The sequence below is a fragment of the Nesoenas mayeri genome, assembly GCF_963082525.1.
Source record: "Nesoenas mayeri genome assembly, chromosome: 1".
Taxonomy (NCBI): Eukaryota; Metazoa; Chordata; class Aves; order Columbiformes; family Columbidae; genus Nesoenas; species Nesoenas mayeri.
In genome coordinates, this window is record NC_137541.1 from 35,298,429 (window position 1) to 35,321,692 (window position 23,264).

General features: G+C 36.6%; 1 protein-coding gene across 4 annotated transcripts in view; it reads left to right on the forward strand.

Moving 5' to 3' along the window:
• The window catches only part of USP15 (ubiquitin specific peptidase 15), a 66,178-nt gene that overhangs the window by 30,285 nt on the left and 12,629 nt on the right, over positions 1–23,264 (forward strand). For 2 of the 4 annotated variants that reach the window (XM_080341722.1, XM_080341723.1), the window contains exons 6-8: positions 1,328–1,389; positions 8,705–8,788; positions 15,316–15,460. In XM_080341722.1, coding sequence (XP_080197848.1) covers positions 1,328–1,389; positions 8,705–8,788; positions 15,316–15,460 — 291 coding nt within the window. Of the gene's footprint in view, positions 1–1,327; positions 1,390–8,704; positions 8,789–9,748; positions 9,817–15,315; positions 15,461–23,264 lie in introns of those variants that run through there. The other 2 variants (XR_013921965.1, XM_080341724.1) reach the window with 2 other exon arrangements.

A 23,264-nucleotide genomic window follows, 5' to 3' on the forward strand; every position in this document is an offset into this window, starting at 1 on the left:
GTCATGGTAGATCATGTGTGTTTGGTCAGGTGCACTTGCTGACACACAAGGTTGTTATTTTTCTTGCTGAACCTCCTAATCTAATAATTATTCTGACTATTACAGTCTATCTGACCTAATAATAATTTTTTAGTGTGTAATTCTAAACTATGTATGTGATTGAGTAAATTAATGTTTTCAATTTATTAGTTGGTTTTTGAAGTGAGCCTTTAGGGATTCCATTGACCTTCTAAGTCTAAATGTTTATTTTATTTAGTAATCTCTTAGAGCAGTGGAAGGAAATAAGGCAGAATCTGTCTTACAGCCATTCGTGACCAAAGATAGCAGACTACCCTTTCTTTTCCAGACAGAAAGCAGGTCATGAAAGAAAGCTGGTTTTCAATGAGTAGTCAAACTGAAAATGTGATTACATCTTCAAGTGGCAGTGCGACTTACATGTAAAGTTTTGAACATAAGTACATATGTGAGTGTACGTCACTGTAGACAGAAACAGGCATAGCATGGCAGTTAATTAGGATCATGACACATCAGTGTACAGTTATGCAGAATTAGGTGCATTGGAAATGAAGAGTTAGATTCAGTTTAAGTATTAAAGTTTAGTTGCCATTTCAGATGATCTAGGCTATCCCAGCTGTCAGTCCAGACAGGCATGAGCTTTTTCTAGATCCTCTGTCATATCTGCCAGTGTAGGGCAGATATCTGAAATACCCAAAGGGGTTTCAAATGGCACTTGATGCCCGTGTTAGGACTGAGTGTTCTGTACTCCCTTTTGTACCAATAACAACTTGAATGAAATTAATTTCATTAGCCAACTATCCCATTGGAAAATTAATATTGCAATAAGGCTTTTGCAGAAAATACAGGAGTAAACAGACTGATAAGATTTTAAAGATTTCAAGGCAGAAAATGGTATGGTTTGGATTTTTTTTTTCTTACCTATCTGTATTGTGTGAGAGGGAAATATACCTTCCTCAACAGGACTGTTGTATAGACATGGGATTTATATAGATTCATAGATGCTGTTTAGGCATTGCAAGTCATCTTCTGACTTCTTTGAGATACAAGGTCTTGCCATGTTTTTTCCACGGATTTTTGAGATACAGAAATATTTAGTGGCTTGCTCAAAGTTACACAAATTAAGGTGTGGGGAGAAAAATAGAGGAAGATGGAGTGTAATTGAATGGAATATTCTTGAATCTCAGGGAATAGTAATTTAAACATCAGTCTTCTCTGTCTCAGTCACATGTCTGCAAATCCATTAAAAATTTAGAACAGAAAGCAATTTACTGATACTTCTATTTCAGTTTTCTTATACTTTTTGTGGTAGGTACTGGTGATAGAACAGAAGAATGAAGATGGAACATGGCCAAGAGGTCCTTCAACTCCTAAGTAAGTTCTGAATTCAAGTCATCTTATTCACTATAGCTTAACTATTTTCACGTTATTTATCTTTGAAAAAAAAATGTTCTTAAAAGTGGCATTTTATTTTGAAAATAAGCTTTCAGATGTTTTACCTCAAAATATACCTAATAGTGTACTTGCTATGTGCTACACATTGCAGAACGTGACATAATAATAGTGAATTCCAGCACAGATGTTGTTTAATTTTGTTGATTTCAGACAGTGATATACATTATACTGCCTAAAAAAAGAAAAAAAATCCATAGTAGAGAACTGTTAAACTTAGCTTATTTACTTCTGTTTCAAAGCATAGTGTATCTGTTAGATGAACAGATATGTCTTTTATCAGTGTTTTTGTTATATGCAAATGTTTTTGTGGATAGTTTGTCCTTTTATCTCCAGAGCACAATATTTACACGCAAGCATTATTTAAATTGCAGTCTACATTATCAGCATGTTGCTTTTGTTCTTTGTTGAGCCATCATCAGTTAACAGAGTATGATGTTCTTTTTCTTTTCTATCCTTTCTGCTGCCGTTATCAACAACATCTTGATAATGGCAAGTGAGTAGAAAGACTTGAGGGTGGTTTTTCTCATCTAGATGGATAAACTTTTTAAAATATTGCTTCCAGAATCTACATCAGGTTCTATTTGTTTTGAAGAAGAGTTGGAACTAGTTACTAGTAAACTAACATGATGCCAGCCTTATAAATTGTTGACTGTGTTTTTTCCCTTTGTTGGCTGGTTCTTGAGCAGATCTTTCATAAAAAGTTATTTTAATTTCCTTCTATTTCTTTTGATAGTCTGCATTCATGTAATTGAGGTTCACTGTTTTAACAACATTTTTATAGTATCATTGCTTATCATTTGAAGGACAGAGATTCTTTATCTTTGGTGTTTTATCTCAAGCACTTTAATTAGGAACACTAATTTCTGTGAAGTTTCTTAAGGGAGTCTAATTTCAATTTAAGCTTAGCATGAACAGTATAACCTTGCTTAGCAAGATGTTAAGGCACAAAGAATGAGAATGCAGAGCAGCAGAAAGAATGGGATGCAAAATACTAGAAGTTTAATCTCTGACCTCAAAAAACATCTAGTAGAAATGTAAATTCTTAGTCAAATTTTAAATGCAGATTTTGAGGGTTAAAAGAACTTAGATGACTCAATGTCACAGGTTATTTTGGAAGTTTTGGTAGGAAGATATTCCTGATGATGGTACCTGATTTTATTCTGCGAAATTCCATTCCACTTTATGAAAAGCATTCAGGAGCAGTATATAAATTAAAGAATATCTCCTGGAATGTTTGATTTGAGGACAAGAAAAATGGTAATAGAAAATGCTGGTGTCAGAAGAGGCTACAAGTAAACCAGCAAATGAGGATGAATAGTTTTACTGTGAAGCTGGGGTACGTTTTTGAGGCTTGGCAGCTATCAGAAAGATAAATGAAATTTGGTATTCAGATTCTTTGTAATACTGGAAGTTTTGCAAAATTTAGTGGATTCAAATAGAAACTATCAACAAACAGTAATGGGAGCAGGTTTTTACATCCATTTAAAACTTTATGGAAAACCTAATAAATGTTTAAAGAGGCAGAAATATTAAACACTTGCTTTAAAGTCTTCTGTGTGAGATGCATTAGTATTAGTTTGTCATCACAAATATTAACAGTATACATCAAGATACCTTCCTACAGTCCTGTCATTGGTCACACACTGGTCTTGCACTAGTTCCTGCTGAGACTACCTCTTTATAGTGCTTGTTTAAGAAAAGTACAAGTTGTAAATTGTGAAGACAAGGAATAAAATGCTCTAGTTTAGGAGGTCAAAATGCAGAATATTGGAAAGTATGAAAGGCTTACAGTGTTCTAAATGGGCAGGATCATTTCAGAAAGTCAGCTAAGGTTTTCTCAGAATCACAGAATAGTTGAGGTTGGAAGGCACCTCTGGAGCTTGTCTAGTCCAACCCAGCTCCTCATAGAAGGGTCACCTAGAGCAGGTTGCTTGGGACTGTGTCCTAACAGGTTTTGAGTACCTCCAGGGATGGAGACTCCACAGAATCCCTGCAAAACCTATTCCAGTGTTTCATAACCCTCACTGTAAAACAGAATTTCTTACATTTCAATAAAAGTGCCTGTGCTTCAGTTTTTACCCATTGCCTTTTGTCCTTTCGGTGGGCACAACTGGGAAGGAGTTTGTCTCAGCTTTCTTTCCTCTCCTCCATCAGGTATTTATACCCATAAATGATTGCTCTGGAACCTTCTCCAGGCTGATCAGTCCCAGCTCTCTCAGCCCCTCCAAGTAGCTCAGATGCTGCAACCCCCTGATCGTCTTTGTGGCCTCTCAACTGGCCTTGCTCCAGGATGTCCCTGTCTCTCTTGTACAGGGGAGCCCAAAAGTGAACCCAGCACACCAGGGGTGTCTCACCTGTGCTGAATGGAGGGGAAGGATCCCCTGCCTTCACCTGCTGGCCCTGCTTTTCCCAGTGCAGCCCATGGGGGGTTTAGCCCAAGAGCACATTGCGGGCTCGTGTCCAGTTTTTTGTGCACCAGGACCGCAGGTGCTTTCCTGCCAAGCTGCTTTCCATGCCCTGCCCCGGTGTGTACTGGTGTCTGGGCTTATTCCTCCTCAGGGGCATGCCTTTGCACTTCCTTGGACTCAACTTCATGAGGTGCTTCGCTGCCCTTTTCTCCAACCTGTTGAGGTGCCTGAGAATGGCAGCACAACCTGTGTTGTGACATTTTAAAATGAGAGCAAGTAAGATGTCCTGCACATTTTCCGTGCCTCTTTTTTGTTAGCAGACCATAGCAGCAATCTTTGTATTGATTGCTTGTTTTAGAGTGTTTCTTTCTTCCTACTGCATGTGATTACCGTTGGCAGGGGTTTTTTATGAGAAACATGTTAGAGGTGTGAGCATCTTACTCTGCTGCAAGCAGAGAAAATATTTACTTTGAAAGTGGCCAAACTGAGAATTCAGCTCAGGATAGGAAGGAACACTTTCAAAAATTATAGTTCTGTCTCCCTTAAATGTCTAATGAATCGGTATCAGTGAAAAGATTGATTATCAAAATAATTCTCTTCTGAAGAAAGAAGGGAGAAATTATTTCAGGTTTGAGATAATTTTTATATAAGACTAGAGACCCTGCTGTGCAAATTAGAATTTCAGCTCTATGTCCAAGCTTGTCAGTGTTTTATTTTCTTTTAAGTGTACTGTTCTTCTAACATCTGAATTTACTTAGTTTTGGAAGTAATTGCAAGATCTGCTGTAAAAACCCCTTTAAAGTTTAATGATATCTCCTATTGTCCCATATTTTAATGCTAATTTAAAAGTTTGGTTTGTTGTTTGGTTTTTTTTGTTTGTTTGTTTGGAAGTATCTGAACATGGAGTACTTTCTTAAAATGTGCACAGGGTCAGTCAGGCTTAGGAATAGCTGGATGTTTCAGTCTCGTAGAGGTTCTGTTTATATAAACTGTTTATATCAGCTAATGGTTTGTTTGTTGCTCCGGAAGCTTGGCTTCTGTGAAATGTTTTCTAGGGAGTTCATAGTGACTTATCCTGGAATGTCTTTGCTGTCATCTGCTCCCAAAATAGACATTACTCAGCATTATTGGACAGAACTGCAAAAAATTGTGTTATACTAACTTTTCTGTGAATAACTGTCTCCTCAATGTCACACGTGTGACAAACTCATCCAAACACAGAGATCCCATTTGCTTTGGTGGCTTATTTCCTGCTGATCCCAGACCTTGAATGAAGACTTGTGATCTCTGTGCAGCCTATTTTTTTATTCATATTTGTACCCTTTTGGGGGGAGATTATTCTGCAGGCAGAAAAACAACCAACCAACCAACCCTATTTGAACGGTTTATTATCATCAAGAGGATGTTTTAAACTAAGATATATAAAAGAAGTAAAGTTATAGTTCATTTAAATGAAACAACTTTACTACAAATTTAAATTACTTGTGTTCAGGAAAAAACTGTAAAACAATTAAAACCTTTCATCCAATCTGTGATCATAAAACTTAAGACAAGGGTAAGGAAGGATCTTAAGTTTTGAAGTTCCACAAATTACCAAATGAATAGCAGGGACAATTTTTTTATTAGTTTTCTATTAAGAAGATGTTACGTGTTTATGTGCAAATATAAAAGCAAGTTAGAGAAGCATACAAAGAAGCTGTTAACTAGAAACTTATTTCCTACTAATTTTAGAAAGGTATTGTTTGCTGTTTTCTATGGAAACTTGATTAAAAGTATTAAATCTATTGATCTATAATATTCTTCAGAAACACTTCTTATATGGTAAAAAACTAAGAATTTTTGTTTAATCTGTGAATATACATCTGTGTATATATTAAAAATAACAGATTTAATTCTGATCCCTTATTTTTAGATTTCACTGTGGAAAAAATAATCCTATACAAATAGTTGACTACTTTGCATAATTTACAGATGATCTGCTGTTAACTTTAACATTTTTTGTATGATAAAAAGGTATACATAGAAAATTTTTTTGACCATACAAATATTGGAGATTTTACACTTTCATAGTTTTTTCTCCGTGTTATAATGAATGTTTTCTTACAATATTTGTCATATAGTAAGTTTTTTAATAATTTTTTCTAGTTCAAAACTGGATGCCTTTTTATCCTGGAAAAACACTAAGGGCTCTTACTTGATTCTTCTTTGTTTCTGAACTGGATCTCATCATGCTTTTAAGAGAAAGCAAAATAATTGAATAAAAGATGCTTAGCTATCATTTTTTAAATAATGTGATGTTTGTGTATCCAAGTTTTTTAGGAAAAAATATACATGAATCTTCAAAAGAAAAACTTTGTCTATTGAAGTTAAGAGTGTTGTTCTTAACCAAGATATTTAGAATTAGGTTTTTTATCTTGAAGCAGTTGATATGCAGACAGGTGTGCCTTTATACTGACTTTGCTGTGTAGAATAGAACTAACTGAGGCCTTACTCTGTTGTCTTAAATTGTAAAAGGAAGAGCTGTCAGAGCTTGTCTGCCAGTTAAGAGCTGAACTGCTGTTTGCTGGTGCAAAATAACTTGTTAGACTGTAGTAACCATGTGTCTGAGCCCCTGTGGGTAAACACTACACACTGGTAATGTACAAAAGGTGTTTTCAAGTTAGTTTAACAAACATGTTCATTAACAGCAGTTAATGCAGGGTTGAGAAACTCTTGCCCTGAACATTGAAGTTTTTTTGATTGCCAAATGTTAAAATATCAACCTTTCATGCACGCCCCCCAAAGAACCAAACTAATTCTTTTTTGTAAGAAGAGAATAGTCTAAACTGAAGCAGGCTAAACATTCTAAGCTTGCTTTAAAAGACTCAATTTTATGGTAGCCTGATTATAATCACACCTTCATAGATCAGAGTCCTTTGAGGATTAAAGGACCTCTCAAGATAATCTCATCCAATCACCCTGCTAAAAGCAGGGGCAGCTGGAGCAGGTTGCCCAGGACCATGTCCAGGCACAGCTCTAATACCAGCAGGGATGGAGACTGCACAGCCAGTCTGATTAACCTGTTCCAGTTTTTGACCTCCTCCACTTTAAAAAAGGTGACAGTTTATCACTTTTTTTTTTTTGTGGCCATCATCTCATGTTCAGATAGAATTTCATATATTTTGGCTTAGACCCATGGCCTTTTGTCCTTTCAGTGGGCACAACCAAGAAGTGTCTTGCTCCACATTCTTCTGTGAGGCTGCACACCTCCGAGTAGGGGGAATCTCTTACTGGTTTACATGTTATTATTATTACTACTGATTGTCATCTTCTCTAAGAAACAAATTAACTTAGTTTTTGGTGAAAACCAGACCTTTATTTACGTAGCTTATTCTGGTTTCTTTTAATTTTTTAGACAACAAAACTACATTGAGTTTTAAAATTTAAAACTGTATTACATTTGGATTTGGTTTAAATTATATAAAAGATTGAAGTTTGTTTTGAAAAGTTCAATTTCAGATAAAATTATTCCATTCAAATAGCTTCTTCTAAAATAATTATGTATATAAATGTGCATAATTTAACTTCTGTCTTGAATTTAAGTAGAGTTAAACTGACTTTAATTTTATATCTTTCTTGTGGACACAGTCTGTGTATTTTACTTCTTTGAAGATAATGTTCAAATAAGAGGATTTAGACTGATAAAGGAAATCTACAGGAAAGCTTTATGAATGTTGGTCAGAATATTTTAAAAATGAATTAACATTTTCTTCACATGGCAATATACGTTTTCTTTTGGAAAAAGTTTATTAATAAAAAGTTGAAAATAAATGCAAAATATACTTGGGAAAATTCCCTATGTAAAAATGTTTATATCCTTGCAGAGTTTAGTTCTTGAAAGGTGCTTAAAAAAATCCTGAGCATGCAGAATTCTTAGTATTAGGATATGTATTTCAAAGCTTTCCAAAGGCAGCTGGAGCTTTTTGCAAACCAGTCAGAGTTGCATTGCTCCCATAAAAACATGGAGGTGCCTAAATTCCTTTCAGTATTCAGAGACTTTTACATGGTTATTTGTAAGATTTGATCAGAAAAAGAAAAACACACTGCAAGATAGTTGTATATTTTATTTAATTGTTACATTCAGAGGGTCTTTGTGATAAAAATAATCAGTATTCTGATGTTTTAAAGTACTCTTAAACAATGGGCCTCATCTAGGTGTTCCTGCTCCGGCAGGGGGCTTGGACTAGATGATCTTTCGAGGTCCCTTCCAATCCCTAGCATTCTGTGATTCTATTACTTTTCACTAAAAATGTTCTTTAAAGGTTATTTAGTGTTGTGCATAATATCCTAGAACTTTTTAATAGTATTAATAAGACTATTTTAATTCAACTATTTCATACTGCTTTTAAACTAACCTTGAAGCATGTATCTTAATCATTTATGTGTGTCATCTCAACATCTATTTATGGTTAAGTGAAAAATTCATAAAATTTCCGTGTTAGAAACCTTACTCTGTAGGTTTTAGAACATCAGAATATCTGTAGTCATACAGAAAACAATTATTTTTTTGCACAGGGGGCTCTGATCTGTTTGTTTGTTTACTTTTTGGTTTTAATAGCTCTGTTGCTTCAACATGATTTGAAAGTTTAAAGTACTGTGAAGCATTTCGAGTTTCAAAAGATGGATTCTGAGGTCTGCATGTCCTGGGTATTTTTAGTGCTTTGCTCACTTAAAAAAACCTTTATTTTCCATGCTTGTTTATAGGCATTATTCATTTGTTAGCTTACTTTCACAGTTTTTAGTATCTTGGCATTTTTATCTCATTGATAATTTTCATGTTTTCAAAGGTCCCCAGGTGCATCCAATTTTTCAACTTTACCAAAGATCTCTTCATCTCTATCAAATAATTATAACAACATGAACAACAGAAAGTAAGCAATATACCTTAAAACATTATTTAATTTAATTAAATGTAATTTAATTAAATTTTGATATTTTTATAACTCCTAACTTAAGGATTTTGATTTTTTTTTTTACAGTATTTGGATTGTGAATTGTTACTAGTCACTATTTCGTATATCAGGAAATCAAACACAGTTAAAGGTGTTTGTTAATTCTTAGTCCTCAGTAGAACAGACACTAAAAAGAGTGTTAAGCATTGTAAGAAAATATATAAATGCTTTATTTAGAGTTTATTGTGCTAAAAATGCATTATTGTTGTTATTGTCCCACCTGACTTTAGATGGAGAACAAAAAAAAAACACTACTTGATCAGGTTTTCCTGTATTTATTGATGCTAAGGTAGTGTAGCAGCATGTGTGATACTGCACATTGATTTGAGACCACTACAGCTGAATTGTTTTAACTATAATGGTTTTCATAGTGATTATAGCCATTGGTTATTATCAGCAACCTCTGTTTTTTATTGCTAGAAGATTTGAGGGAGATCAGTCTGATAGGTGTGCTTGAATATTACAATGAGCGGAGGCTTAGGAAAAGAGGCTTCTCTCTTTTAAGGGTTTTCTCCTTTATATTCTAAGCCAGAAGTTTAATAAAGAATGTGATAAAACTGTAAAATAAGAGCTTTTATATTCCAGTGGCCAACTTTGTGTGTAACCCTTTTTTGTTGTACACAACTGTGAAAAAAAGTTGGTGAATATAGAAAAACATGGAATTATTTCACTTTAACAGAAAATGGAGCATCTTTCAAATGCTTGAAACCAGAGAGCACTCATCTTTAATGCAAGCTGGGGGAAATTGAAGAGGCTTATTCTTACAATTCATTCAAATTTAAAATATTTTTCCAAATATGCATTTTGTGATCAAACGTGAAGATGTGAAATATTAAAAAGGTGACATAAATATTAAATATCTTATACAATATCTTCCAGTTAAATACTGCATTTATCAGAAGTGATTTTTCCTAAGGGGTGAAGTGTCACTTGTGCTTCTACCAATTGTGAGTAGCCCCAACTCTCACTGTTAAACAGCTGAAATCCATGTATTTAACTGCAGTGTATTATATTCTGTCTGTGAATGTGTAGTCAATAAACAGTAAAAAGTATGTTGTATCTATGATTGTGTGAAAAATAATTTGACCAGAGCTGAGCCTCTGGCTGGGAACTAATCCCTCCTTCCCATATTGCTTATACAGAAGACAGTTGTAGTACAAAAAACAGAGCTTACGAGTTACGTTTTCCTAGAAAGCCATCATTTTAAATCAAGACAGAAAGGCTTTCTTTTTTCTTTTCTTTTCTTTTTTTTTTTTATGTTAGCTTTTCCCTAGTGATGCTGGAGTTATTTTTAGGAAGTACTTATGAAACCTCTTGCCAGCTCTTTCAGATCTAAAGATAGTTTCTTCACTGGCTTTAGCTGATTTTATTTTTATTTTTTGGTCACTTTTGGATCCAAAGTGGGAGCTTTTAGAACTTAAGGTAAAATTCTGGGATTTTTGTTTCTTTTTTAATTTGAGGATTTTCAACAGAATGATATATTTAAAAGGAAATTATATAAAATTCACATTTGATAAAGAATTGGTCCTTTGAAATGTCTTAACTATAACTTAAGCATCTGTAAATCAGATAGCAGGTACATGTTCTCTGCAGTGTTACAAAATACTAGCCATTTTTCTCTTGTAACTGAAATCACTGGATATCTAGATGTTTAGTAAGACAGTGCAGAAGTATATAGTTTTTCTTACAATGCAATAATACAGTTATGGTGAGTTTAACACAAATATTTTTAATATCGCAAATGTACAATTCACTACAATATGTAATACAGTAGAATCTTTAGCAGCATTTCTGTCAGAATACATGTTCAAAATGAACTGGTTCAGGAATAGATAAGTCATATCTGTTAATACACTATGTACTTTAAAGTACTGTTGCATTAAGAATTTTTGTCTTCAAAACGTAAATGGGAAGATCTATCTCTGTGTTTAATTGTATTCTATCATTCTGGGTTATCAGTTTCTTCCCATGTTCTACTCTTCTCACAAATATCTCCTTGTCTAAGAAAGCACTTGTTTTCCATTAATTAATGCTATCTTCTTTTCATTCTTTTCTTAATTAACTACTTATGTCGGCTTTGCCTGGAATTTATTTCCACATTTCTGCCTTACTGTCTCTTACATTGCATGTTATCTTTAGCAGAGTAGCGAAATTATGCATTTGTGGCTTTCCAGGATCCATTGGCTCCTCCATAGGGACATGAGATGCTGTGACTCTAAAAGAAATACCAAGTTTTGTTTTGAAGATAATTTGAGCTGACAAAGCTGATTTGTAAGGCAGAAAAAGCAAACAGGTTCTGTGTAGTATTAGTCATAAATGGTAGTCACTGCAAGACTGGTTTGGCAATTATTATAGCTCAGCTATAGAGTACAAATTATGTTAAAACTCTGGAAAGTATCATGTTTCTTTGTATGGTACACATTTCTGTAATACTTATCCAATCCAGGAACTGCTCTGAGTAATAGTAATCCTCAAAGTGGTAAATATTTAATTGTGGTTTTAGCTAGTCATACATTAGATAATAGAAAAAGCTGGTGCAAATTTTACCAGGTCCAGAGCCTTAGTTTCTGTAAATGTGAGTTTGCATTTGATGAAATGGAGGGTTCCAAATAATTGATCGTTGATGTTCCTTTGCCTTTTCAGATGATCTTGTTGAAAGAATAACATAGGAGGATTAGCATATGTATGTTAGTGGATTCAGAAGAGCAGGGAGAGACACGCATCACTTGGGTCTCACTGGAATTTCTGTTTATTGCTATTATAAAGCAATACATTTCATGTCACATATGGTATTTCTAAAATTATGTGGGGAGGGGATTAAAAACAGTTGAATAGAGATTTTGTTTTGAGATTTAAGAGAAAAGTTGTTTTGTTTTCATCATTTGTAACAATTGTTTCAGGCTCCTAAAATAACTTGCTTCATCATTCAGTAGTGTCAGCTTGTCAGAAGACAGCCAGTTGGCAGCTTTGTTCACATGCTTGGTATATCTCAATATGCTTACTTCAAGAAGTATAAATGTTAAGTACATCATCTGTAGAAACAGTTTCTTCATGTTGCACCTGACACGTAGGCAAATATTATCAGGAAGGTCATTTTTTTTTTACTTTATTTGATGGTGATCATGAGCAACAACAAAGACAGTAGTCTTTAATAACAAAGACAGTACTCTTTGTGTAGTGACACAGGCCTCCCCTGCTCTTTCAAGCATCTCTAAAAATTGATGGAACCCAATTACATGATTGTTAAAAGTGGCCAGTCACAAAAACACGTTGGCAGTGCATTAAAGTGGTTGAAATACTACAGAGCTCAGTAAGTGTTCCAAGCTTTTAATTTTCTGGGCTCATTCTTGCAACTAAAATTCCTTTTGCAGCACCTGTTGTTGCTATATGGCACTCCACTGTCAAATTGTGTCCTTTCCAAAGCTAGTGATGCTTTTCCAGACTTCTCTGTTCCAAATCCATGCTTCCCAGAACTCCAACTACACAGTGAGTGCTCTGGATTCATCATCATCTGAAAGCTGCTTTGAGGTTTAAAGGCAGGATACAGAGAGTACATGTAAGTGATTTCAAATATGTCACACGCAACTCAGAAATTATAGATTTACAGATAATAAAATCTGATTTGGAAACCTCCTTTTACAATTTTCACTACTTCAGGAAGGGTCTGAAGATGATTTTGCTTTTTCAAGCCTTGCCTTAGTTTTTGAGCAGGAATTTCTTCTAAGAGCCATCAGTGTTCTCTTTCCGTTATTGCCCTGACTTGGCTGCCCCATTCTTATACTATCTCTCTGCTTTTCCATGCGTTGTTCCTTTGTTAAAGGCAACTTTCTAAAGGTTTTGCAGGAAAAGCAGATAGAGGCTGGGGACACGCTATCACAACTTACTTTTTCTAGGCTGTTTCTGTAAACTTGCCTTGCATCTTTCCATTGTTAACCATTTACTACTGACTGTTAACAATACTTTACTTTTTGTCCAGTCTCAAGCGCATGAAAAGCAGAGGCACAATGTAATTTAAATAAAAATAATTCTTCCAGTAAAAAATCAAGTTTGCAGACTGATAAAGCTGTAAGGAGACATCTCCTAGTCTCCTGCACATAGTAGGCTCTGTGTCTTGCTTGATACATTTTATAAAAATCACAGAAACCTGGAAGAAAAATGGATGAATATACCTGACTCACAGAATGTGTGTGGTAACTATATCTTTAAATTCCTCAAATGTACTTGTGTGAGCCAGTATGGAAGATAAAAAGAGCTCAGAAATGGCTTTCCCTCTTGAGAAGTAAGCCCTTGACACTTTGTCCCTTAGAGCAAACCAACATTGGGGATCTATCTGCATTACAGTTATCTTGAATTAAATTATCATGGTGTTACCTAATTTGAGGAAATCTTTCCCATGAATGTGCTGTAACCAAAAGACACCAATTGCATTTCCTGGATTTTTAGTGTCCCTGCTGAGGAGGCAGTTTGTAAAGGGGGGAAAGCTGCAGAGAAGGAAAAAGAAGGGGAGTGAAAATGCGCAGAAAAATTACATTCAGTCTGCTTAGTACTCCGACAACTCCTACATTTGCAAAAGAGATTTCTGTTAACCATGTGAAAAGTGTAATTGTTGAGTCAGGCGAGGAAAGCGGTAGGAAGCAAGCAGGGCTGGAAGTCGAAGCTTATTGTGTGTCCTCTCCGTGCGTCTTTTGATTGCTGTTGCACACTGTTGAGCTGCGTTGGGGGGTTGTGGAGGTTGCATTAAGCACCAGTGGCAAGCCTGTGCTTTTTTTTTCTGGGAGAACTAAGGTTTCCCAATTTAAGGGAATTCTAATTGATTGCACTAGCTGGACTGCAGCTGCAAAGGGAGATGGAAGGTGATTTTCCCTGGAGATCTCATGCATGGGTGAAGCAGGGACTAATGATAGAGAAGAGTTGACCACAGAAGCAAGCTTGGAAGGGTATGTGGGCCCTGGAGTTCAAAAAGTATCTTGTGTAAACTAGGGTGAAGCATTTAAGATAGGATTAAGCTGAATGGGCAAAACCAACTTTACAGGGATTTTTTGTGGAGAATGACCAGTAAACACAATGTCACTTAGCTGGTTCAGGGGCAAGTCAGAGAGCAGAGAAAATGCACGTGTATGGAGAAGGGAAGGACTGATAGAAAGGTCAACTATTAAAAAGAAATTATCAGATATAAAAGTTTGAGATCAGGAGCTTTATGGACAGTAGACCTATAAACTACACAGATTTATGAGGCTGATAAAAGATGGAGAAATTTTCTTCCCCTTTTGTTTGAAACTTTTTATAAATCTTGTGATTAAAACAAAACAACTTATTCATGAAATGTGAGTATTTGTACACTGAGGGAACAGTTGCAATTCAGTTGGATGTAGAGCGTGTGATACCATTCAGGAATAATGGCTGGAGAGTACCACTGCACACTTGCATCCTCAGACTTTTACAATTATAAATCTCAGTTATTTATCAGAATTGTTTCTTTGCACTGTGCATTTTTCCATGTCATTCTTAGCAATCGACTTTCAAATTTTTGTTCAAGTTTTGCTTCTAATGTGAATAATGCTTAGTGACTGCAGAAATACTCTTGAACTTTAGCCAAAGCTTCTATCACACAGATTTCATTATGATCAATGCCTGAAATAGTTTAAGAAAGACTTTAACCTTTCTGTTTGGTTGGTTTTTTCTAACATCTGTAGCATTACGGAGCATTCTCTTAAAAGATTCTTGCTTTTCTGGTGTTCTCAGATATGCTTACTTTACTGTTTTGAGGGTCATTCTATATTTAGTATTTGCATTATTTCAGCTGGAAACAAATTGCTTTAAATTTTACCATTTTACCTATTCCAGTCTTCTCCAGTTTCTGCAAACAGATGCATCATGGAGATTTATAATGAAGTTGTTTCAAAGCATTTTGCGCATTCTTTTAGCTCTCAAGGCTTTCCTGCATTCGCATGCTGGATTGTGCTGTCCTAGCAGGGCAGTTATAAATAGACGTTCTGATGCAGTGAGGCAGCTATGCCACAGTGGCCTTGGAAATCTCAGCTTTCACCTGTAACTCTGCATTCCCATTCCCACCGACCTCACCCTTGCAGTAGCAAGATGCAAAAGGGACATAAATGATTGATTGTTGCTGGTGGTGTCTAAAATCTGAGTGTATTAAATTTGATGGAGCAATGAAGAATAGAGTAAACTGTGAAGCTGCTCCTGTCAAAAAGGGGTAGGGATATAATTACAGTTACTGCAGTACATTCAATTTTGATTGTTTGCACAGGTGATTTTTAACTTGAAATTAATGTTATTATGAAAGTTAAATACTTCTTTAGAATCCTTTCTTGTTCACAGAAGTTACTTTAACATTTTTAATTATTTAGGTTTATAAAGTAGTTGTATATATTAAAGAACTATAGAGTACATGTTTACATTGTAAAATATGTTTTGTTTTTTTACAGTGTGAAAAATTCAAACTATTGTCTCCCATCGTATACCGCTTATAAGAATTACGATTATTCAGAACCAGGAAGACACAATGAGCAGCCAGGCCTGTGCGGCCTGAGTAACTTGGGGAATACATGTTTCATGAATTCAGCAATTCAGGTACGTACTTCAGAACAAAATGAGCTTGTCTTCTTATTTGGAAACTAATATTTTGTTATATTTTGCCATGTTTAGTAACTAATATTAAGAGACTCCATTGAGTAGCAGGATAGGTTTGAAAGTGAAAAAATAATACATCTACATTGGTATACTAAAAAAGCTGATTTACATAGCTGCATTCACTGTTTCCCTTGTTTTTACATGGTGATCGATGTCAGAAAGAGATTTGAACAGCATTCTACACGAGTGAACCTTTAAGTGTGATTTTTTGCTTTTTGTAATGATTGCCGTGCATGCATGTCATGAAAAATACTTTGTCATTTTGAAATGCCCTTGAGTACAGATTGTAGTGCTGAAATGTCAAAAAGTAGATGACCAGTGGATTACTAGGCCTTTTTTTCTAACTAATTATTATGTACTTTTAGTACACAGGTTGACATGTGGGGAACCTTGGAACTTATTTCCCTTTGACCTTTCCCCTTTGAATAGCTGCTATTTCATAGTTAAGATATTTTACATGAATGTTATAGCTTGTTGCTTTTCTATGATTGAAAGAGAAATACTAGTATATCTAGTATTACTCTTACCAAGACAAAAAAAGCTTAGTCCTTTTAAGTGGAAGGTGCAGTAGTAGATTAACTAATGATCAGAAGGAACCAATAGTTTGATTTGGTTTTGTTTAGTTCTGGAACTCATGTTTTGTCATCAAAGCAGTCTAATGTCAAAAAAAAATGCAAAGTGCGTTTAAGTTCTTATTCACATTTTTTTCCAGCTGTCTATAAAGATACTAGATCCTAACAAAGCATACTTCAGAGTTAGTCTCCTTTTTTGTCATCACAAGGATTCCTCACGTTTGTGATTTTCTTCAGGTGAAATTTTAAAAAAAATGTTGAATTCTTTCTCTACCTCTTCAGGAAAAAGGCATTTCAACACATTTTTAAGCAAAATTTATGAAGTTGTTGAAAATTGTTCAAAAGAAGAAATATTCCAGAGTTTCTTAGTCTGTGCAGATCTTCTGTCCCTCCTTTGTATACAGAACCAGGGAATAATTTGAGTTGAAGCGACCCCAGGATGATCATGGTTCCCACCTTCTGTTTGTGTCCATTGACACTAGTCCTGTCACTGTTCACTTCTGAGGAGGTTCTGGCTCCACTTCTCTGTAGCCACCGATTAGGTGGCTGCAGAGACAGCGATGAGCCCCTTAGCCCTGTCATCTTCAGACTGAACAAATGTGTCCCGCTCTGCTCTGCACTGGTGCGGCCTCACCTGGAGCTCTGTGTGCAATTCTGGGCGCCACAGGGTAAAAAGGATATAAAGCTACTGGAGAGTGTCCAGAAGAGGGCTACCAAGATGGCTGAAGGGTTTGGAGAGGAAGTCATATGAGGAGCAGCTAAAGTCACTTGGTTTGTTCAGCCTGGAGAAGAGGAGACTGAGAAGAGACCTCATCATGGCATACAGCTTCCTCAGAAGGGGAGGAGGAAGGGCAGGTGTCACACTCTTCTCTTTAGCGACCAGTGACAGAACCTAAGGGAATGGCAGAAAGATGAGCCAGGGGAGGTTTAGGTTGGACATTAGGAAAAGGTTCTTCACTCAGAATGGTGGTGGAGCACTGGAACAGGCTCCCCAGCGAGGTGTGACGGCCCCAAGCCTGACAGTGTTCAAGAAGAGACAGGACAACGCTCTCAGACACATGGTGTGAACTGCGGAGTTGTCCAGCTCCTGTCCCTGGATATGACTTGATGGTCCTTGTGGGTCTCTTCCGACTCAGGGCATTCTATGATTATCTGAGCTCTCAGACTCTCCTTGTTTTTTGTTCTTCAGCCCCTGACCATGGTGGTGCCCCTTTTCCACTCTTGCACTGGAGAAGCCTGAACAGGACAGTGCTCCAGCAGCAATCACAAGTGCCAAATAGCGGGGAAGATTTGCTTCCCTTGGCTTCTGACTGCTGCTGTTCATACAGCCCAGCTTACAACTGGCCACCCTTCCCACAAGGATGCCCTGCTGGCTCTTCCACGTTTCCTCACAAAAGGACCACTGGGTCATATTATGCAAAGCTGCTTTCTGGCCAGTCAGTCCCCAGTCTTTAGTGGTATATGGGATTATTCTAAGGTTATCCCATATATAAGGCATCCATAAAATTAAATTTACTCTTGTTTCTAAAAATGTTTCCTTGAGGATACTTGAAGAGAAGATGAACAGTACAGGAAGTAATTGAAATGTTATTTTAGCATGCTGCACCAAAGATAACTAAACTGAAAGGGAGAGGGACACACATTTTGCAGCATCCATCCTGAGTAAAAATGCTAAATGTAACTTCTCTTTATTACTGAATTGCATAATTATGCTATTGTAAAGGAAAAGAAAAATAATATTTTTGCGTCTAGTGTGTGAACCAGAATTGTCTTCCAAAAGTTGAATTAAAATAATATTCTTAATACATAATGAAATATTTAATGATGCTACACTGTTCATCAGGCTAGACTGAATAAAACAAGGATAATTTTGATTATTTATTCAAACCGTTGTTAAACTGGCATACATGAATTTGCATCTATGTAGATTTAAAAGTAACCTTGTGTGTGAGAGTTAATAAGCATGGTGTATTGCCTTTAGGAATCTTATACATCCTAACAAACTTACTACATTTCGCATCAGGATCCTGTTTTGGTAACTGGATTTTATTGTGAGGTTTGCATTCTAAATCATGTCAGCATTGACTTAATTGGTTTTCAGTTTTATCTAGGGAATCAAAATTTCAAATATGTTCTGAGAATTTGTAAAGTAATAAACACAGTTCTGCTGATTCACAAGGCAGTGTGCTCTGTGTAAGAAAATTAGGTGTTTATTGAGCAGGGCAGCTTTTACTTTGGCATAGTACCTTTAGTACGTCCTTGTTTTTTCAAATGCATTATTTGCCAGCTTTCTTAGCAAGTAAGTGTAAAGTATCTTTCAGTTCCACCTACTGTATCTCAAGGGAAGTATTGTCAGAGTTTAGTGTCATCTAAGAAATCCATGAAAGTGCTCCTTAGTAAAAGTATGACATGTTCTTAACACGCTACAGTCTTGTAGACTTCTCTTCTACTGTCATCTTCTTCTTGCTGCCACTTCTGTTTGTTCAACGACACTGAAAGCATGCATTTCACTGCACTTATTTGCCACTAATTTCACCTCCTGCTGTTATTGGAGTAACACTGGATTATTCTGGCTAGAAGTGTAATGCCTGTGGCTGAAGCACTCTGAACACATTTGATCTTGTCTGATCTTGAAAGCGATGAAAGGATGGGCCCAGCTAGTATGTGGACGGCAAACTAAGGAATTCTGCTTAGGAATATTGGGTGCTCTGGGCTTTGACCTGGATGATGGAACAGAGTGCACCCTCAGCAACATGGGAGATTACATAAATTTTGAAGGAGGATGGATACTCCAGATGGATGTGCTGCCACTCACATGGTCCTTAACAGGCTGAAGAAAAGGGCAGCCAAGCACCTCATGAAGTTGAGTCCAAGGAGGTGCAAAGACATGTCCTGGGGAGGAATAAGCCTAGGCACCAGTACACACTGGGGCAGGGCATGGAAAGCAGCTTGGCAGGAAAGCATCTGGGGTCCTGGTGCACAAAAAGCTGGACATGAGCCCGCAATGTGCTCCTGGGCTAAACCCCCTGTGGGCTGCACTGGGAAAAGCAGGGCCAGCAGGTGAAGGCAGGGGATCCTTCCCCTCCACTCAGCACAGGTGAGACACCCCTGGTGTGCTGGGTTCACTTTTGGGCTCCCCCGTACAAGAGAGACAGGGACCTCGCCTGGAGAAGGTTCCAGAGCAATCATTTATGGTTATAAATACCTGATGGAGAAGAAGAAAGAAAACTGAGCCAAACTCTTTCTCAGTGGTGCCCGCTGAAAGGACAAAAGGCAATGGGTAAAAACTGAAGCACAGGCACTTTTATTGAAATGTAAGAAATTCTGTTTTACAGTGAGGGCTATGAAACACTGGAATAGGTTTTGCAGGGATTCTGTGGAGTCTCCATTCTTGGAGATACTCAAAACCTGTTAGGACACAGTCCCAAGCAACCTACTCTAGGTGACTCTTCTTTGAGCAGGTGGGTTGGACCAGACAAGTGCCAGAGGTGCCTTCCAACCTCAAGTATTCTGTGACAGTTCACGGTTATCACTGTTTTCTTTAAATAAAATAGTTTGCTGCAGAGTTTTAGACTCTTAAATAGTTTCAGATTCTATTCCTGTTCTATTCCAAAAGCTCTACTTTGATCCCTTCCCTTCAGTCAGTGCAGAGTATAATCAATGTAGCTTCCTTCAGCAGAAGCAGAGTTTAGTTTTTCCACTCTTCTGCTGATTACCACTTTTCTTGCATCTTCATTCTTCCCAGACATCATTGAAGCACCTTAGTGTTCACATAAGAGCCATTTCTGCTTCAGAAACCACTTTATTTCTCAGACAGCTGCTCTTTGCTCTCATCTCATGTATAGTGAAGACGGTTTGCATCAGAACTGTTACCAGTGTTCCTTGAAGAAGAGGGCCAGTTCCTTACACATGTTGCAGGAGTCTCCAGAGTCTGAAGGTTTTTGTCCTTTAACCACACTTGGTAGAAATGTGATAATCCTGGCAGTTCCTTAAATTTTGTTGCAAGTTCATTAATAGTTCTTCAGTCTGTTGTAAAGTTAAGCTTGGCCCTTCATTCTTCTAAGTGATAATTGTAAAGAGACCTTTGCTTTTCCAAGTAGGGGCTTTCAGTGTTTCAAAGCTCAAAACAACTACAGGAGACATGGTGAAAAGATGGGTAAGGTCTTTTGTGTTACCACAAACAGCTGCAAGCTGAGCAGGAGTAAGGCCAAGATACCATTTCTCCCAAGTGCTGTTGTCTTCTCACTGTTTCTTATTTTAAAAAAGCAGTAATTCAGTGTTATTTCATATTTTGGTTGTATTCAAACTTTTGTATAGATATTTTCAGATTCTTCTGAAAGCGCGTCCCATGCGTCTATTTTTAATTCAGTGCTAACACCTAAGGCTTGATTTTTATTATTAAGTTCTAAATGTCTGCTTTTGCAGGTCTGAACATTAAATAAAATAGGAAAGACGTAAGGGAGCTTGTGAACTTTATCTAAACATATTGTTACAAATGCTTGAACACATATCAAGCAAAAAGTATTTGGCAGATAGATGTTTTATTCATATTCACTTATGTACATGGCTATGTTCTAAGCTGAAAAAATTGGAAAAATATGAATCTCCTAAAGCATTGCTGTGCTGCCACCTGTAGATGTTTCCTAAGTATTGCTTTGCCATTTTGGTGGGATAGCAGTGATTAGAGCTTTATGTGAAATGTTCGGTTTTTTTTCTTTTGCAGTGAAAACTTGAGAGTTCACAAAGTTTTATTTCGTCATTCAAAATTTTCATAAGTGTGATTATATAGACTTGACTTTTGAACAACAGCTGTTCTGAGCTTTGCAGTGGGGTATATCAGCAATTTTCTTTCTTCAGAAAGCTGATTAACATTCTCTATCAGGTTACTTACCGCTGTGAGTTTATCCAGACAAAACATCTTTCACAAGAACCTGAAGTGATTTGGTTTTTAGCGCTCTGTTTCAGTTGCTGTAGGCATACGGAGTTTGGGTTAAGAGGTGTATTAGCTGAGCATTTTTCACCGTGTCTGACACTAAACACTTCAGACAAAAGTCAGATAGACAGATGTAAAGTAATTCACTTTTTCTCCTATTACTTGCATCTTTCTTTCAGTCAGTCAGCTCTTCATCTTTTATTAGAATGTCAAAATGCAAAATTTCTATGTGCCTTGCATGCAATTTATAAGTAGAATAGCTGAAGAACCATGATACTTACAGGAACACTCAATTTTTAGCTCAGTTTCATGATCTGATTGTCTGCATCTCATTTCTCCAGTTCACTGGCATAATAGGTAAGGATGTTTGCTTTGAAATTTTATTTTTATCATTATTTCTATGTAATATCACTTAAGGGATGTAAATAAATGTTTCCTCATTACCTGAAGATCATAGGATAATTTGGGTTAGAAGGAACTTCAGGAGGTTTCTAGTGCAACCTGCTCAAAAGAACATCAGCTCTGAGGTCAGATGGGGTTTTGAAAACCTCCAGGAAGGCCGTGCAGCCTCTCAGCTCCACTGCTGGACTGTTCTTACAATGAAAACTTTTTCATTATATCCTTAACCTCTCTTGTTTCAACTTATGCCTCTTGTTTCTTGTCTTCCCACTATGCACATCTGTGAAGAGCCTGGTTTGATTTTAACTTCCTTGTAGGTACTAGATGGCTGCCCTTGAGTGTCCCTGAAACGATCACTTCTGCAGCCTGAACAAGTCCCAGTGCTTCAGCCATTTCTCACAGGTCAAGTTCTCCCAGGCCACTGACCATCTTGGTGGCCCTCTTTCTTCATTAGTTTTATTTTCTTTTTAGCAATGAAACAATCAGAGTCCTTGCGAACTCTTTTATCAGAGTTTTCCCATACTTAAATTATCTGGATTTAGAGAAGTAGAGTGTCACTATTTTTGTTATGATTTTTCCACCTATATGAAGGTTTCATAGGGCAGGTGGACTTGCTAACAAGATCATAGTCTAGTATTGGAATTACAGTATTCCAGTAAGGCTACAGCATTGATATATAAGGCACTAAAAATGAAAATTATTTATTGTTCATTTTTCTGTCCAATGCCTCCTACACCCTACTAATTACCAGTATGCTCTCTAAACAGTAGGTTATATGTGTCTTTACAGGTAATTAGGTCTCCTTTTGACCCAATAATTTAGAATTCTTCCAGGGTGTGTGTACACATGTGTATGGACATCAACAATGCATGCAGTGTTGCATAATACAGTTGATAAACAAATTGTGTGAAGCATTGTTTTGTCCAGTCATGTTACTTATCTAATTTTCTTGGAGGTTGATTATGGAAGTGCTTACATAAGCAATTGTTATGCACAGATTGCTCTGCTACAGAAAAATCATTTTTTTTTTTTCCCCCAAGTAATTATAATATAACATGGAACTGTAATTTCAGTGTTAAGCTTTGTCATGCTGAAGACCAATCCTTCTCTTCTATAGTTTGTCTCATAGTTGATCTTGGAGTTTCTACATCCTGTTCCATCTTTTCCCATGATCATGTAGCTAAATGACGCATTTGGGTTCAGAGACGGAGCACCTTACGGAAATGTTTTTGGTTAGAAAAGCTTGTGGAAACTGCAGTACCTGAAATGAAATGCCATTCTGTTACGTCTTTGGTTCACAAATGGTTTTCTATAGTTTTACTGTATTTTTTTAACTTTTTTCATTTCTCTTATTCTTCATCTGTCAGTATACTTGTTTATTTACCTAAATATGATTACTTTGCTGTCTAGTAGATTGTCTTGCATCTAAGAGTTCTTTTTTTTTTTTTTTCCAATTGATACTTTCCATAAGGCATCAGTTCTTAACTGGCAGAGGTGGGGGTTTGGATCACCATTACTAGGAATACTCTTTGCTATGGAGGGGAAAAATGCACTTTTTGCAGTCCTCAATGTCCAAGGGCCTGCAATTTTTTGCAGTGTTGACAGCTTATGAAAGCTTTAGATGAGGAGGAAGAGAAAGAAAGGAGTGTGATATGGGCATGAAACTCATCTCTCTATAGTACATGACTGGTTTTGCTTTCTAATATGACACAGGTATGATAGGCAGAAGTAGGAATAACCTGTTTTGCCCCACTCAATGAAGTTGTAATTCTTCCAGTTTCAACTGTTGCCGCTTACACAATAGTGTATGCGAAGCTAAATTTTTTATTCTTCCCCTCGT